This window comes from Ichthyophthirius multifiliis, assembly GCF_000220395.1.
Source record: "Ichthyophthirius multifiliis unplaced genomic scaffold scaff_1120509251056, whole genome shotgun sequence".
NCBI lineage: Eukaryota > Ciliophora > Oligohymenophorea > Hymenostomatida > Ichthyophthirius > Ichthyophthirius multifiliis.
In genome coordinates this window covers 35,838-54,095 of record NW_004086245.1, presented here as the reverse complement: position 1 = coordinate 54,095, position 18,258 = coordinate 35,838, and the positions used below count along the sequence as shown (strand labels likewise).

Below are 18,258 nucleotides of genomic sequence, written 5' to 3'. Positions count from 1 at the left end.
AATGTTTGTAATAATTAAGGACTTAATTTTTCGATTATAACTTATGTTTTTTATGAATCATCTGTATAATTAAATGCATCAGGTGCTTATTTCATAATTATTGCCACGATTGTACCTAATTATTATTATGTTAAATTTTATAATTTTTTAACAAATTCATTTTATAAATCTTCTTAATTTTCTTATGTGTTTTCAGGTTAATAAACACTAATTTTTATTTATTTATTAAAAAGAAAAAAAAAAACTAACTATATTTTTTCTTCATCTTTATCTTCTTTTTTTGCTGTTTCTGTTTAAATTCCTCCTCCACCACCTCTTCCTGTATATATATATTAAATTATAATATTTTTTTTATTAAATTTTTTACTGCTTGGAACAACAATATTTGGTAAATAATTTTTTATTAACTTTTTAAAATGCTTATCTAATTTATCTGCTTATTTCCATATCCAAGAACCTTAGGAATTGTATAATTTGCAGTTATCCCATATTAATTATGTATCATCTAAAACTTCTTCTATCCTAATATATTAATTTAATTATAATTATTATTTCACAGTCCCTAAGTCCATTGGTCTTTTTATTATATCTGGATAATCAAGTAAACCCAATGCTATTTTAATAGTAATACTTTTTTTATTTTTTAAAAAAACCTTAATAATCTACAGGCTTTCTAAATTCTAATGAATCTGGACTATCTATTAAATATTATAAAACTGTATTTAATTTTTTAAAATCATCTTTTTTAATTTCTGTATCTCTAGAATAATATATTAGTTTATATATTTATTTAATCTTTACGTTGTTAATTTTAATGACGAGTATCTTTATTTTGCTGACATATTTTTTTATTTAATTTTTTTTAAATTATATTTATTAAATTAATAAAAAAATATATCATATAAATATTAAAAATAATAATAATATATTAAATTTATTAGAAGTATTTTTTTTAACTTAAAATAAAATAATTACAGTCTTATTTACAATTATTTATTTAAAAATAAAAGATTTATTATTGTCATATATCTATTTTCTAAAAATAGTATTTATTAATATAATTATTATAAAATTAATATAAATAAACTTTATTTGAACATATAAAAAAATAATTTTAATTTGAAAAAGTATAAGTATTAACAAAACTGATATTTTATTTTAAAATAATAATAAATATAATATTATTTTTATTAAATTTTGTTTTTGCAAATGTTTTGAAGATAACTTAATAAAAAATTATCTTTATATATTAATAAATAAAATATTTAAATAAATATTTTGGTTTTTATATATACTAGAAATAAAATTGTTATCAATACATTTGTAATTATATTTTATATAATATTTTTAAATAATTATAAATATTTATTTTTTTGTTTCTTACAACCAATTTTTTTGTTTAAGAGTTTATAGTTCTTTAAATTATATATTTTATTTATTTTTATATTAATTTTTTTATTATTTACTTTTAATTTATCTATATAATAATTATTTTTATACATATAGATTAATTAAAAAATTAAGACATAAATTCGTGTTATTCTTAATTTTACAACTATATAAAAATAAATTATATTTAATTGAAATTTTTATTTCGGATATTTATTTATATCTTTCATATAAATATATAAATATATAAATAATATAAAATAAAATATTTTTTATTTTTATTTTTATTTATTAATTTTTTTATATCTAATTTTTTAATATTTAAAATAGTATATTTTTTTAAAACAAAAAAATAAGTTTTTATTTGTTTTCATCTTTCATTTTTTATTTTATTTATTTTCATTAAAAATTTTATATCAGTTCTAAAATAATAATATATTTTTTAACTTAGAATTTAGAAAAAATCTTATATATTTTTTTATTTTATTCTCTTAATAAATTATATTTACCTTATTATTATTAAAAATAATATAATAATAAAATTTATGATGAATTAATTATTGATTTATATAAATTAAAATAAAATATAAAAATAGTTAAAATTGATCTACTATAAATTTCTTTTAATAATTAATAATAAATTAAAACATTTTTAAAGAAAAGAAATAATATTAATAAAAAAAAAAAAAATGAACCAAAAACAAAAATACATTGAAAAATTCCAAAAAATAAAAACAAAAAACATCGACATAATCGGAGTCTGTATAAAAGAAGGACAAAACCTAACTGGTACTGAACTAGCTCCCGATTGCTTACGAAAAAGTGGCTTAAATTTAGTTTTAGAATTTTTAGGCTGGAAAATAAACGACCTAGGAAACATCAACTTAGAATCTTAAGACGAAGGATAAGAAGTACATACTAAAATCGAAAATAAGACTAATTAATCATAAGATGATAAATAAGACTTATAACTAAAATACTACACAAATATGAAACATTCAGAAACAATAGGATAAGCATGCTAATAATTACATGAAAAAGTAAAATAAAGTTCTCAAAAAAGTAATTTTCCGTTAATTTTAGGAGGAGATCATGGAATAGCTACTGGTACAATTTCTGGAATGTTAGAAACTTATGAAAATTTGAAAGTTATATGGATAGATGCACATGGAGATATTAATTTACCAGAAACTTCGCCTAGTGGAAATTATCATGGAATGCCTGTGGCGCATTTATTGGGATGGTTTTAGAAAAAAGTTAAAGGATTTGACTGGCTAAAATTTAAATTAAAACCTGAGAATATTGTTTTTATAGGATTAAGAGATCTAGATGAAGAAGAAAAGGACTTATTAAATAAAAATAAAATTAAGTGTTTCTGTATGCACTAAATTGATTAATTTGGAATTGGAGAAGTCATGAAATAAGCTTTTAAATACTTAAAAATAGATGAAGATTAGAATTCGGCTTTACATTTAAGCTTTGATATTGATGCAGTGGATCCTTCTTTTGCTCCTGGTACAGGTACAAAATCTAAGGGAGGATTAACTTATAGAGAAGCTCATTATATTTGTAGAAGTGCGGCGGAAAGTGGAAAATTAGTTAGTATGGAATTGGTTGAAGTTAATCCCAATTTGGAAGAAGTTGATCATCATTTATTACATTTACATGGAGATGATAAAAATATTAAAGGGTCTAAAACTGTTGGATTGGCTATTGAGTTAATTAAATCGGCTTTAGGATATACTTTGCTTTGAAATTATTTTTGTTTTTTGCTATTTTTTATTTTTATATAATGTTTTATTTTTTTTATTTCTATGGTTTATTTTTTTTCTAATTTATATTTTATTTTATTAATCTTTTTTAATTAAAAAAAAAAAACAAAAAAAATATTTATATTTAATATATTTAATTGAATAATTTTTATTCTGAAATATATATTTTAATTATTTAAAATAAAAAGTTTTTTATAATATAATAAATAAATTTTAATATATAAAAATATAATTAATTAAATATTTATATTATTAGTTTTAAAATTAATAATTAAAAATAATATTTTAGGATTATTAATATCATTATAAATCTAAATTTCATATGTATTTAACTTTAAAGTTTTCTTTATTTAAAATAAATAAATTAATATAAAAAATAAAAAGATATATATTAATTATAAATATATTTTATATAATTTTGTTTTAATAAAAATTAATAATAATTTATAATTTTACTATTATAGATTTTTATAAAAAATTAAAAATTTTAATATATATATTATTATTTTTAATTAATCGAAATATTATATATAATATTTATATAAAAAAATAAATGAAGATTTAATTTATATATAATATTTTTTTTATTGTTAAAAATAAAAAAAAAAAATACTACAATAACAATTAATATTTTTATTAAATAAAATAATTATTAATTTAGAAAATCATTATTTTTCTTAAGCTTAATCACTATTTTTATCTGGATTTGATTTTTGTGAATCATTATTAATTTTTTAATATCTAATTTATTTCTATACCATAATCTTTAATAAAATTAGCAAAACAATAATAGCAATTATGAAAAAACAAATAACTACAATAGCCCAATCAGGTGTTATTTACTATTCATTTTTACTTTATTTAAAGAAGCACATAGATTCATAATAAATAGAACTAAGTGAATTAAGCTTCTAAATAAAAGTATCATATCGACATTAAATATCTAAAGTTCCACATATGCATTAATAAACACCATTATATTTAACCATGAAGTAATCATAATGATTTTATACATCATGTCTTAATTCTAAAATTATACTAGAACTAAAAGGTGGATATTCTTCTACACAATTAAGTGCATCTTTTAAGCCTTTAAGATACTAATTTTAAATACATTAATAGGAAGTTAATCCAAAAGCTTCAAGTACAATTGAAAACGATAGTTAGTCTAGAGATTAAATTTAATATTTATAAGATAGAATACTTTTTTTAAATTAATCTAATGTTTCTAGTGTATTTTAAACAAAAGATGTGACTTTTAATTATTTTTATTTTTCGGTTCTGAAATATTTTAAATGATGTAGTAAATTTTGTAAAAAAAGGAATTATTTTTTTTATTTTTAAGTTAATTATGAAAACTACTTAATATTTAAGATTAATTCATTTATTTACTATAAAAAAAATTCCACTGTAAATTTCGATTTTGATATTTATTTATATGAGCAAAATTCATCTATAGCTTCTTCAAAATCTTCATTTATTTGAGAAAAAATATCGTCTTTTTCATAAACTTATGGACTTTCCATTTCTTTCAAAAAAATACAATCATTATGTAAATATTCAAATTATATAGGAATAATTTTCAAGTCTTGGTATAATAAAGGATCAAACTATTAAATTTTGGTGTCTCCAAGATTATAACGTGCTTAAATTATTTCAGAAACAGCATTTTTTTTTTATTAGTTTTAGTTATATAAAGGTGGATATAAGGAATAAAATTATGCTTTTATAGAATTTGTATGTCTTTATTATATTTTTTTATATATTATATTTTTTATTTTTTATTTACAAGTCTTTTTCAACAGATTATAAGTCTATTATATCACTTTCTTTATCATATGAATCTGGTAAAAAACCTTATTTTACTATGTAATCTTCACGTATGTATTCTCCTAATTAATATTATTGTAATAAGCCTATGTTTGATAAGTCTTATAAAGGAGGAGGAGTAGGAGTTCCGTTTAGTACATATGATATTAAGAAACTCAATTCAGAATTTTAAGGAGGTTACTATTTTGTTAGTTAAATTAAGATATTTAGAAATATCAAAAAAGACTTTTTTTACATTCTTTATTTGTTTTTGTAAAAAAAAAAAAGTTATTTTATTTTAAAATTATTTATTAACTTTTTTTATTAATTATAATTTATATTGTTAATATTATTTTTTCTTTCTTTTTAATAAATAAAATATTTAATATTATTTTTAAATCACAAATATTTTTAATTTTTTTATATTTTTTTTTTTTTATTCTATTCTATTTCATTTAATATATATTTTATATTTTAAAAAAAAAAAATATTCACACCACTAGTATTAAAAAATTAAATTTTATTTATTCGAATAACTATATATATATAAAAAATAAAAATTAATTTAAATTAAAGTTTAATATAATGACATAAAAAATTCATTTTTTATTTATATATAAAATTTTTCATTATTTTTAAAATTAATTTGGATCATCTTTAATTGCTTATATTAAATATTCTTTATTTTTGTCTTAATTTTTTGCTTGCCATAAATATATATTAGTATTAATAATACCAATTTAAGGTCCTTTTGCTTATTTGAATATATTTTTAACCTCATTACCCTTTATTTTATATATTATAAATAAAATACAAAATAAAAAACTTACATCAATTAAATTTTTCATTTCAAATAAAAGCTACATCTTATTTTAAAAAATAAACTACTCTAACAAATTATATTTTTAAACAAATTCTTATTAATATTTCAATATATCATTTAAAAAAGCTACATAAAAAGCCATTTGCCATATATTTCCTTATTTTTTAATAAGCAAGGCGATATTATTGAATTCATAATCAAAATTTTTATTAACAATTTGTTAAAAAACTTAAGCACTTTCACATACTGTAATAATAATAGTACAAATTTTTACAGTTTTATCAGGAAACTATGAAACATAAAAATATATAAAATATATGAATATATATAGAAATATATATATAAAAATATATATAAATATATATAAATATATATTCAATATATATATATATTTAAATTAAATTAATATATTATATCAATACATTTATATAATTTTTTAAAATAAATATATAATTATACTTTTAATTAATCAAAAACTAAATTTTATACCACAGAAATAGAATTTTTTCCTTTTTAAAAGTTAATTATGTAAAAGGAAAGGCTATACAACTCATAATAAATATTAATTTAATATCTTATTATGAATAATTATTTTTAAAGATTTCTTTTTATAAAATTATATCCATATGTTAAATAGCTAATATAGACATTTAATAAGATTCTTATTATTTTTTTAAATAAAAATCTTAATTTTTTATTTCATCGCAATTTTCATTTATTTCAAATACTACAGGCCATAAATTATTTTCGTATATATATTTTAGACCTAAAATACAATTTTAATCTAAAATAATTTTTGTAAGTTCTGTTCTTATTCTTTCTTTACTTACTTTAGATGAAAGATTTGACTAAAATAAATATATAAATATATATATATATATATATATATATATATATATATATTTACTTAAAAATATAGATTAATATAGATAAATATATATATATATATTATTTTATATATACATATATATAATATTTTATTATTTTCTATTTTTTATTTATTACTTTTATTCTTTCATCTTTTAACGCTTTTATTATCTCTGGAGATATTTAATATTAAAATTTAGATGCAAATCTAAAAGTTCTTAAAATTCTTAAAGGATCATCTAAAAATGTCTTTTTTATTTAATTTTATAAATATATTCATTTTTAAATAAATAATAATATTAAAATTAAAAATATATTAATTAATGTATGTTTAATTAATTTTAAAAATAACTTATAATGGTTCTAAAGGAGTTCTTATAAATTTATTTTATAAATCATTAATACCTTTTCCTGTAAAATCTTCTATTTTATTTTAATTTATATTATAAAATAAAGCATTTATAGTTAAATCTCTTCTTTCTGCATCTTACAAAGGTGTACCAAATTTCTTTTTTTAAAATACGTAAAATACATAAAATACATAAAATAAAATAAAAAAGATTATTACAATATAAGGAATTCTAGAATTTTCAGTATATTCTTCACCTCTTAAATTAACAAAATCTACGTCAAATCCGAAAATAGAACATGTGGCAGTTTACAAATGCTTAGACTATTCCGGATTTGATTTAATAATTCCGATTTTAGATATTAAATTTTATTAACCATTCTCTTTTATAAATTCAGTAAATTAATTTAAAAAATCTTCTCCCATTAAATTATCTAATGCAATATCTATATCATGACATTCTTTTTTTAAAATCTATATAAATTTAAATATATATATAAATAAATAAATATATAAATATATAAATATATATTTATTTTTAGTATTTCTACTTTATCTCTAACCCATCCTCCTGCTATTCGCATTGTTACATCTATATATTTTTAATTTATAAAATTCAAAAGGTAATTGAACAGTTATTTTTCTTTATCTGTTATTTATTCTGATATATCTGGAGCTATTATTTCCATTTTTTGTTTGTTTTAAATTGAAAAATGATATAGTTAAGGTTTTTATATTAAGATGTTTCTGTTTAATATTTTATTTTTATTTAATAAACTTTTTAGTATAATTTTATTTATATTGTTTTAAAAAAGCATTTTATATTTTTAATTTATTTTAATATTGAAATCTATTTTTTTTTTATTTTTTCTAGTTGTGTTTTATTTAAGAAAATTTTTATTATTATAAAATATATATAAATATAAATTTACTATATAATAAACTTATTAATAATAAAAATAATTTAAAATAATAAATTAAATTAATTTTTTATATAATAAATAAATATTTATTTTCAAAATTAATAAATAAATATATTTTATTTAAACTTTTAATATAATAATTTTATTCTATCTGATTAAAATGTCTTTCAATAAATTATTTTTGAAATTAAATCATATAAATAAGAATTTCCTTCTTATAATATCATATTCATAATAGCAGCTAATTATTATTTACAATTAACAAGTTATTTTTCAATTTTATTATAATACTTATTATTTTTCAATAATTCTTCATTTTACCTTTTCATTTCATCTAATGTTTACCTATCTTAGCTATAAATAGTGATTATTTTTTAATAATTTTCCATTAAAATATTGTATTTATAAAAATCTACTTAATGATTATCTGTATTTCTTTATTCAATACTTTAATTATTAAAATCTTCATAAATACAACTTTAAAATTCATTATTTGTTATATTAAGATTTTATTTGGTTTAATTATTTTCTAATTTTTTGTATGTTTTTTTTTTTAATTTAAAAATAAAAAAAAGATAACGTTTTTAATTTTTTTTACATGTATCATATTAAGGAACTTATTATTAGCTTTAATTTATCATTTCTTAAAATTTTATTATCCTTTGAGAACATTATTAATTATCTATTATTAAATCTTATATTTTTTGATGTAATAAAGAATTCTTTTGTTTATTTTTTAATAAAAAAATATGATTAAAATACATTATTTTTTAATTTTTGAATCTCTTAGTCTTTATTTTATAATTCTTTGTTATATTAATCTTTTATTTTTTATATTTTTATTTATAATTTCTCTTCTATTTATGATGCTTATTTGTTTAATTATTCTAATTTTTATTTAAAATCTTCTTTTTGAGCTTTCACTTATTCGTATAAAAATTTGTAATTTTAAGCTTCTTATTAAAGTCTAATAATTTATTGGCTTAAAAGTTAATATTCATCTTTATTTTGTTCAGTAAAAGCAATGTTTTTAATTTAATGAGAAATATTGTTTTCTGGAAATTTATTTTTATTGTAATTTATATATATTTTTTAATTTTCATTCATATTTTTTTTTATTTTCTATTAACAAAAAAATTATTTACTTAATTATAAAATATAAGAAAATTAAAAATAAAAATTTAAAAAAATGAATAAAGATGAAGAATAAGAAAAAATATTTAAATAAAAAATGGAAATAATATAAAAAATAGAATAAAATTTAACAAAAATAAACCAAAAATATACAAATGGTCAATTATAAATAGGTTATGCAACATTTTAAAGGGATAACTTGTGTCATTAATTAAATCCAAAATCATTTTAAGTAGGCCCTTCATTTCTATAAGTAAAAATAGAAAATAAAAAAATGGAATTGGTTAAAATAGAAAAAGAATAAAAATAATTTATTTTAAATGAAAAATAATATGGATATGAAGAATATGAAAAACTAGAAGAAGAGGAAAGCTTAGAATATTAAAAAAGTAAAGATAATGATGCTATTAGTTAGTTAGGGATTTCATATCCAACAAAATCTATTTAATATGCACAGGAAGATTTTTATGAATGTTTATAATATATAATTAATGTTACAAATTTATTATAAGAATTAAAATAGTAATGAAGAAAAAAACACTGCGAGATACATATCAATATAATACATATTTTAGTAATTTATTTACTTTTAATAAAAAATATCTAATTTAAAATTAAAATTAATAAATAATTAAAAATAAAAAAAAATTATACTTATAAAAAATATATATATATATATATATATTTATAAATATATATTTATATATATATTTATTTATATTTATATACATTTATTTTAAATTCTTATTTTTTAATAATTTATTTTATATTATATTACTATTTAAACTTATATTTTAAATTTTTATAATACTTTTTTTATATTTATTTTTATTTATTGATTTTATATATAAATTTTACAAATTTTTTATTAATTTAAAAATAAAACATTTTAATATTTTTATTTACACATAATAATATTATTTTCAAAGTACATTTTAGTCAAACAAATCTTTAGCATAAACAAAATCAGGTACAAATTAATTTTAAGAATCGAAAATTTTTTAAAGAAACTAAATAAACCAAATATCAAAAAAGTCACTGAAATAACATTCCATTTCCAAAATTTTTTTTTGAATATTCTCTAAATTCAAATTCTCAAAAAAATTATTTCCAAAAATTAAAAACTTTCCTAAAATGCGCATAATTTATTTATATTCTTTATTTAAATTTCCCTTTATATTTTCTTAAAATAATTATTATGGAAATATTTTTAATAATTTAATTAAATTTTTTGGTAATTTTTCTACAATTTTATATTCTTCCTTTAAAGTTTAGATTTTTAATTATTATACAAACTATTACCTTTAAACCGCATTTTTATACATATTTGTATTTTTTGAAGTTCCACTATTTAATTCGGACATATTTTTAATTTATTAAGTCTCATTTACCCTCAAAGGACTAACAAAAAAAGATAAATCTTCAAATTAATAGTCTTCTAAAATATTAAAAGCTTTTATGATTTCTTTTGCAGTTTTATACATATGCATTTTTTATTATTTATCTTTTGTTTTTTTCAATTCTTCTACACAATGAATTTATTTCATTTCTTATTACAAATATTCGAAATTAATTCCTATATCTTCCTCATTATTATTTGTGATTATATTTAATTTAGATATTTTTTTTAAATTATGTTCTCCATTTGTAATAATAAATGTATTATTTTAATAGTTTTATTTATTTTTAAAAAAACTTTAAATAGATTCAGTAGAGAAATATTTATGTTATAATGCTTCAAAAGCAGACAATCTATTTTAAGGTAATTACTTTAATAATTTTTATAATAAATCTAAAGTATAAATATCCATTTTTTAATATAATTCTTATTCAAAATTAATATTACAATCTTTATTTTTTTATAAAATTTAAATAAATTATTATCCTGTAAAAATATGTTATCCTGTCAGTCTATATATTAAAAAATATGTAATATTTATTTAAAATAATATATTTATATTTTTATATATTTTTAATCAAAAACAATAAATGAAACAAAATTCCTAACGAAAACATGTCACATTTCTCGTTATATCTATTATTATCTTATTAATTTTATAGAATTTCTGGTGCAACATATCCAGGAGTACCTACATGTACAAAAATATATTTTTTATTTATAAATTAAGCAAATCCAAAATCAATGATTTTTACAATAAAACTATTCTCGTTATTTTAAAGCATTATATTTTATAATTTTATGTCTCTATGCATTATTTACTTAGAATGTAAATATATTAATCCGTTTAATATTTAACGCATTATTTCTTTTATGAATTCCTACAACTACTTAGGGTCTTCTATTTTATCTATTTATTTTTATATAGTATTTTCGAAATCTAAAAGGTCGAATACCAAATAATATCCCTCGTTATCTTCATATACTTGGTATAACTTAATACAATTTTCATGTTCTAATTATCTTAAAATTAGGATTTCATTCATTACGGCTTCTACTTAATTTTATATTGTTTCTGAAGGTCTTTTACATAAAAATTTAACAGCATAATAATTTTCGTCTATAGAATTTTTTCTTTTTACTTTATAAACCTATATTTATATTTTTTTTACGATTATTATTTTATATTTTTTTTTACTTTAGCATATTTACCTTTTCCAATTTTTTTTAAAACAGTAAAATCTTCAAAAAAAGTTACAAAAAACATTTTATATTCAAAATATTAAACTAAATTTTACATTACTATATTTTCAGCATAATATTCGATTTTCAAACCTAAATCATTAATTATTTTGAAGCCTATTTTTGTCTATTCTTAATTATTTTAAGTTTGTTTATATATCCATTGTATTTTCCAATCATTTTTTAAGTTTATAATTTTCTTTGGTATTGGTTCATATGGTTCCTTTTTTTTTTTATTTATTAATTTTTTTTTTTATTTCTTTGAAGATTTAATAAATACTTTACAAATAATAAATTGCTAATCTTTTGTTATGTAAGCATATAAATTTTATTTAAGACCTAAAAAACGCTTTTTTGTTATTCTTAATTCATAAATGCATTTTGAATAATCAAAATATTTTCTAGTTTAAAAATCTTCTAATAATTTAGTTTTTTTAATCATTAAAATATATAAATAAAATACTTCTAATGAATTTTTGTTTTTATTTATTTATATTATTTGTTATATTATAAAAGAAAAAATATATATATTTAAAAAATAAATAAAAATATTAATATTTTAATTATTACTTATTTAATTATTTTAAATTAAAAGAAATAAAAAGATTTTATAAATAATTAATCATTTTATCAATATATAAAATTACTTGATTTAATTAAGCAAAAAAATATATTAATTAATTTTTTATAATTAGCTAGATTTTATTCTTTATTATATTTTAAAAATATTTATTTTAAAAGAAATAAAAATTATTTAATTTTTTTTCTTTTAAGAAAATATTTTAAAATAATTGTAATATAATTTAAATACTATATATTTTGAAAATTAAATCTTTTTATTTTACAATATAGTACTTTATAAATCATATTTACAACTTTTTTAAAATTTATTATTAAAACAAGCTTAAAATAATATAATCATACATTAATAAATATATAAATTAAGAAATATCAATTTATTTTATCAAGTATAAATTATTAAATTTTTCATAAATAAGATATTATGTTTATATAAATAAATATTTTTTATAAAAAGATAAATTATTTATTAAAATTATACTATTAAGTACTAATTGACTAATTTAAATGATTTCATATACAAAAAAGAAATATTTTTATTTAGTTAAAGTTAAATAGATATTTTTTTAAATAATTTAAATTTAATTATTTTTTGATTAAATATTTATTTTTGATAAAGTTTTTTGTTTATAAACTGTTTATTATTAATAATCAATATTTAAAAACCTAAGTTTTTGATTTTATGTGTATAAAATTATTTTTCTAAGATTATGCTTTAATACATTACTTATTTACTTTTGAATAAAAAATATGAGATTAAGACAAATATATTTCTGTAAATTAAAATAATATATTGTTTATAGTCAAATATTAATTGTGTCTATTAGATAAATATATTAATTTATATTAAAAAAGAAGAAATATTAAATTAATTATATTGAATTTAAACAAAAAAAATATTTAATAGTATTTTTGTAAATATCATTTATTAATTAATTTTAATTTTTTTAATATATATTTTTAATTTATTAAATTATTTTTTAAATATCTTTAATTTTATTTCATATTTTTTAAATTATATTTATATATTTTTTTTTTAAATTTTTATATAATATAAGTTACACTTTCAAAGATATATACAAAGAAAAAACACTTATCCTTAAAAATTAAAAGAATAATAGTTAAAAAATGTTACATTTTATATATATTTTATTGGGTTACAAGAGTTTAAAACAATTTAATCTTTTTTATATTTATTTTTTTATTATTAAATGAAAGATATTAAAAAAATGATTATTAATGGATTGTGTAAAAAAAATAAAAAATTATATAATATTATTTTTAATTAATGTCATATTTTTTTAACTGCTTTTATTTATATTTATTTTAATTAGATTATATATTTAAAAATATATAATTATACAAAATATATTAAAATAGAAAAAAAAATATTAAATAAATAATTAAATTAATAAAAGCAAATATATTCTTATTTTTTAATATTAAAAATATTTTTAAAAAAGATAAATATTGAAATATATCTATCAATTAAATCTATAAAAATATAGAAAAAAATTAATACCAAGTAAGCTTAATATATTATTCATAATATAATATGTATAGATAAATTATTATTACATTTTAACTTTTTTTATAAATTATATTTTTATATCATTTATTTAATAAAAAAACAAACTCGAGAAATATTTCAATATAAAAAATTGTCCATTTGTTTCAAAAAAGTGAAAAATTTTAATAAATTATTCTGTAGTTTTAGAAAAAAAAGTAAATACTAAAATTTTATGCATAATATCAAAAGTTTTATATTTAATAATTAAAGGCTTTGCTAATTAAAGGTTTATAAATGAAAATTATAAAAAGGTAAACAATATTCAAAAGATAAAGATAAATATAGTTATTGCATAAAAATATTAATTACTTATGATATAAAGCTATATACTTTTATATTAATATATAAAAATGTAGCATTAAGTAAACATTCGAAATTATATTTAATATACAAAGAAATCAATATAATTACAGTTAATTAATCAAAAGATTTAATAATCTTATTAAATATTTATAATAATACATTCAGATTATAATGGTTGAAATCTTATGGTATACATTTATTTAAATATTTTATTTTTTATAATTTTATTATTAATTATAATATTTATTATAAAAATTTTTAATTAATTTTTATATATAACATTATAATTATTTTTTTTTTTTCTAAGTATAAAATTTTTATTATTTATTAATATTTATTTTAAATTTAATTCTAATTATATTTATAATATATTATTTTTTATTTTATTTTTTTTAATTTTTTTAATAAATAAGATAAAATGCTAAAATATTTTTTTTTTTAAATATTATTTTCAAGTTTTTTTAAATAGAAGGCAAAATAATGTATTTTTGTCAAAAATTTCAATTTAAACATTATATTGACTTATTTTTGAATTAAAATAAACAAAATATATAGTCATTTTTGCATACTAAATTAATTGATTAATATATGATACTTTCAAAAAATTAATATATATACACTATAAAATTATTTTCATTTGATTTTAATTGATTTAATTATAATAATTATTATTCTAATTATAATATTTTGTTCGACATTTCTTATATTTAAATTAATTTTTATGTTTTAATAAAAAAAAAGTAATATAAGTTTATTTAATAACAATTAAAATATATATTTCATATTTATTTTTAAAAACAAATAAATTAATATTAAAATGGTAAATATAAAATACGTACAAAATTAAATACTAATTTTAAACAGAAAAAGTAATATAAAAAAAGTCATTATTTTAAACTATATATCATAAACGTTTAAAATGCGAGCATTTTAAAAAATATAAATAATTATTTAATATAAATATAATTTAATAAATTTTATAAAATATCAAATAAATAAAATTCATTTGAATTTTTAAGTTATTATAATATTATATAAGATAAATATATATGATTAAAAGGAAAATAAAAAATTAGTATGAGAATATAAATTTAAACATAATATATAAAAAACTTATCATAATTTTTAAAATAGAATGTGTTAGTTAATATTAAAATATAATTAATTTATAAATTTACAAAATTTATATAAATTCAACTATTTGTATAAAAAAAAATTGATATTAAATAAAAAAGAAAAAAAAAACATACATTCTAAATAACTTGGGTACAAAGTTAAAGAAAAAGATGACTGTAAAAATCAAACTCATGAAAATATATAAATAATAAAAAATAATATTCTTGTACATGGCAAAATTCGCTTTAACAATATTTTTCAAAATATTTTTGTTTAATCTAATATATAAAAAAATAATTTTTTATGAGTAATTTTTTAAAAATGACTTTTTTTTACATAAATTTTAATGAAAACTAATTGAAGAAAATAATAAAAATTTAGCTTTTTATTTGATTATCCACATATACAAAAAAATAAAAAATCAATCAATTTTTAATAATATTATTATATTCTATTACATATTTAAAACATTCTTGAACATAATTTTAAAATAGAGCTTATTTATTTTATATAATAAACTAATTTGGGAAATTACTAATTAATACCTATTAATTTTCTTATGTACAAAATTGCATTTTCTACAAAAAAAAAACAAATAAATAAAATAAAATAAACATATAAAATAAATAACATTTAGTAATTCTTTAATTCTATGAATTTCTTCTTAATTATTCAATACAATATAAGTTTGATAATACTCTGAAAAAGAAAAAGAAAACTTAAATTTATAAAATCCTTAATTTTATTTTAAAAAGCTATATTAATTAAACATAATTTCATTTGCGATTTACCCACTTAACCCTAACCCTGACAAAGCAAAAAATGAAATATATTCTTAAAATCTTTACTCAATTTTAATATTTTTAATAATATTTTAAATAAATTAATATAAATATTAAATTTTGAAAATATTTTATTAATTATAAGAAATACTTAAAATAAAAAATTAATTCTATATATTTTAAAAGTACTAATAAAAATCAAAAATATTAAATTAATTAATCTAAAAATCATTAATTAAAACTAAAACAGGGTATTTTTAACTTTATTTAATTTATAAAGGTACACTAAGTACATAATCTTAATTAATTTCTTATAAATTTAATTAATAAGAATGTCCAAAACAATACTATTAAGTACTTTAATTATTACATTTTTCTATACAATCTCCATTTAAATTAATAAAATAACCTTATTAACACTTGACACATTTATCTAAAATACATTAATGACAATTTTATAAATAACAATTATTATTTAAATAAAGAGAATTTATTTAAGTAATTTAATTTAATTTAAAAGTTTAAATGTCTTATTATTTTTAAATAGGGGCATCTTTTTTAATCAAAAAACATTCATTATTACATTCATCTGTAACATAAGAGTTAAAAAATTATTATTTTTAATTTTTTTAAGGAATCAAAAATTTATATTAAATAACTATTTCTGAACATTTGTTTGCTTTCCAAATAGAAGTATATAGGCTTTTCGTTATTTTGTATTTGTTATCTTGTTTATAAAGTTCTTATTGTAATTTTTATTTGAATTATTTTTCATAAAAAAGCTTTTTTTCATAGATTGATGATTACATTTACATGCAAAAATAAGTACTTAATATAATTAAAGTGACAAGAAAAAAAACTATCCATTTTATAGATGTATTTTTAAAATCATAATTATTTAAAGATTCTTTTTTTTGAATAAAAAATTATTCATCTTCATCTTCTTCGTCACTTAAATTATTTTAATTTTTTATTTTATTTTGAAAACTGTTTAAGTACATGTTTTATATCTACAATTCTATATTATTTATATTTTCTTAAAAGTACATATATAATTTAAAAATTAAAAATGTATATATTATAAAAATTTATATATTTAAAAAAAAATAAAACATTTAAATGTATAAATATATATCTAAAAAAAATAAAATAAACATTATGAAAAAAACAAAAAACGTAAAAATTAGAAAATATATATAAATATATATATATATATATATATATATATATATATATATACATACATATATTTTTTTTAAATAAAAAAAAAATTATTAATCATATCAATCTTTCTAAGTTACACCAACTTTTGCAGGTCTTAAGACTCTATCTTATATTTTATAGCCAGTTTAAGCAACAAAAGCTACTGTACCGTTTTCTTTTGTAGGATCTGGAATATTGAAAAGAGCTTCATGATAATTTGGGTCGAATTTTTCACCTTCAGGATTAATTTTAACTACTCCATTTTTTTCTAGTACTTTTTCGAGAATTTTAAATGTTAATTTGGAACCTATATTAATATTTATATATATATAAATATATCAGTTTATATTTTACCTTCATACAAATCTGATTTTTAACCTTCTTAAGCTTTAGAAAGGTTAATGGCTCTTTCTAAATTATCTTAAATATCAAGCATTTCAGTTGCGAATTTAGTTATTGCGAATATTTTGGTTTATTCTTTTTCTTTTTCTAATCTTTTTCGTACTAATTCGGTTTCGTCTTATTATACTTCAATAAAATTTTTTAATTCTTTGACTTTTTCTTACCATTATTATATTTATAAATCTAATTTTTATTTCTATTTATTATGTATTATTATTTTATAAATTTAGAATATATTTTTAATTTAATTTTTTACTTCAAATTTAAGTGTTTCATTTTCTGTATTTAATTTTTATTGTTTTTAAGATAATTCAGTGAACAATTTTTAAACCTTTTTAATGATAATTCATTATTTATTTTTAAAAGTTCTTCAATAGAATTTTAATTTTGTATTTATTCTTCTTCCAATTTCATTCTTTGTTTTCTAATTCTTATTTTTAAGCTTATTCTTGTTTTTATTAAGTATTTTCATCTTTAATTTATAATTTTAAAGTGTCGTTTTCATTTTATGATGAAAATCTTTTAATATAATTATTATAGATTAATATATATATATATATATATATATATATATATATATATATATATATATTATA

General features: G+C 14.9%; 4 protein-coding genes across 4 annotated transcripts, besides 32 other annotated features; 1 reads left to right on the top strand and 3 right to left on the bottom strand. All coding sequences in view use genetic code 6, as the record gives it.

Annotated features, from left to right (window-relative positions):
- Positions 1-1,421: 1,421 nt before the first annotated feature.
- Positions 1,422-1,498: a microsatellite.
- A 119-nt stretch (positions 1,499-1,617) lies between these two features.
- Positions 1,618-1,658: a microsatellite.
- Positions 1,658-1,711: a microsatellite.
- Positions 1,659-1,704: a microsatellite.
- Positions 1,670-1,710: a microsatellite.
- A 316-nt stretch (positions 1,712-2,027) lies between the features above and the next one.
- Positions 2,028-3,251, top strand: IMG5_135700 (hypothetical protein). The gene has a single exon (XM_004031843.1). The coding sequence runs from the start codon at positions 2,079-2,081 to the stop codon at positions 3,141-3,143; it is 1,065 nt and encodes a 354-aa protein (XP_004031891.1). The 5' UTR covers positions 2,028-2,078; the 3' UTR covers positions 3,144-3,251.
- Positions 3,146-3,241: a microsatellite.
- Positions 3,252-5,923: 2,672 nt separating the features above from the next.
- Positions 5,924-7,698, bottom strand: IMG5_135690 (tRNA cca-pyrophosphorylase, putative; the record flags this gene model as incomplete). Its single annotated transcript, XM_004031842.1, has 6 exons — positions 5,924-6,082; positions 6,253-6,641; positions 6,799-6,909; positions 7,013-7,168; positions 7,229-7,483; positions 7,561-7,698. Coding segments are annotated over 6 exons (1,208 nt in total), but the record flags the coding sequence as incomplete, so codon positions are not given.
- Positions 6,098-6,185: a microsatellite.
- Positions 6,107-6,182: a microsatellite.
- Positions 6,651-6,769: a microsatellite.
- Positions 7,176-7,209: a microsatellite.
- Positions 7,485-7,540: a microsatellite.
- Positions 7,502-7,540: a microsatellite.
- A 1,026-nt stretch (positions 7,699-8,724) lies between the features above and the next one.
- Positions 8,725-8,784: a microsatellite.
- Positions 8,785-8,993: 209 nt separating this feature from the next.
- Positions 8,994-9,055: a microsatellite.
- Positions 9,056-9,676: 621 nt separating this feature from the next.
- Positions 9,677-9,731: a microsatellite.
- Positions 9,730-9,793: a microsatellite.
- Positions 9,730-9,794: a microsatellite.
- Positions 9,730-9,801: a microsatellite.
- Positions 9,733-9,801: a microsatellite.
- Positions 9,761-9,903: a microsatellite.
- A 900-nt stretch (positions 9,904-10,803) lies between these two features.
- On the bottom strand, positions 10,804-11,732 carry IMG5_135680 (protein kinase domain protein; the record flags this gene model as incomplete). Its single annotated transcript, XM_004031841.1, has 4 exons — positions 10,804-10,835; positions 10,913-10,977; positions 11,051-11,616; positions 11,664-11,732. 4 exons carry the CDS (start codon positions 11,730-11,732, stop codon positions 10,804-10,806), a joined length of 732 nt encoding a protein of 243 aa, XP_004031889.1.
- A 478-nt stretch (positions 11,733-12,210) lies between these two features.
- Positions 12,211-12,252: a microsatellite.
- Positions 12,253-12,417: 165 nt separating this feature from the next.
- Positions 12,418-12,447: a microsatellite.
- A 769-nt stretch (positions 12,448-13,216) lies between these two features.
- Positions 13,217-13,319: a microsatellite.
- Positions 13,241-13,302: a microsatellite.
- A 1,046-nt stretch (positions 13,320-14,365) lies between the features above and the next one.
- Positions 14,366-14,409: a microsatellite.
- Positions 14,369-14,409: a microsatellite.
- Positions 14,410-15,095: 686 nt separating this feature from the next.
- Positions 15,096-15,132: a microsatellite.
- Positions 15,133-15,859: 727 nt separating this feature from the next.
- Positions 15,860-15,902: a microsatellite.
- Positions 15,903-16,253: 351 nt separating this feature from the next.
- Positions 16,254-16,296: a microsatellite.
- An 824-nt stretch (positions 16,297-17,120) lies between these two features.
- Positions 17,121-17,160: a microsatellite.
- An 87-nt stretch (positions 17,161-17,247) lies between these two features.
- Positions 17,248-17,307: a microsatellite.
- A 33-nt stretch (positions 17,308-17,340) lies between these two features.
- IMG5_135670 (ribulose-phosphate 3-epimerase, putative) lies at positions 17,341-17,696 on the bottom strand (the record flags this gene model as incomplete). The annotated part of the gene is made up of 2 exons (XM_004031840.1): positions 17,341-17,567; positions 17,615-17,696. The coding sequence occupies 2 exons, from the start codon at positions 17,694-17,696 to the stop codon at positions 17,341-17,343; spliced, it is 309 nt and encodes a 102-aa protein (XP_004031888.1).
- Positions 17,697-18,206: 510 nt separating this feature from the next.
- Positions 18,207-18,258: a microsatellite.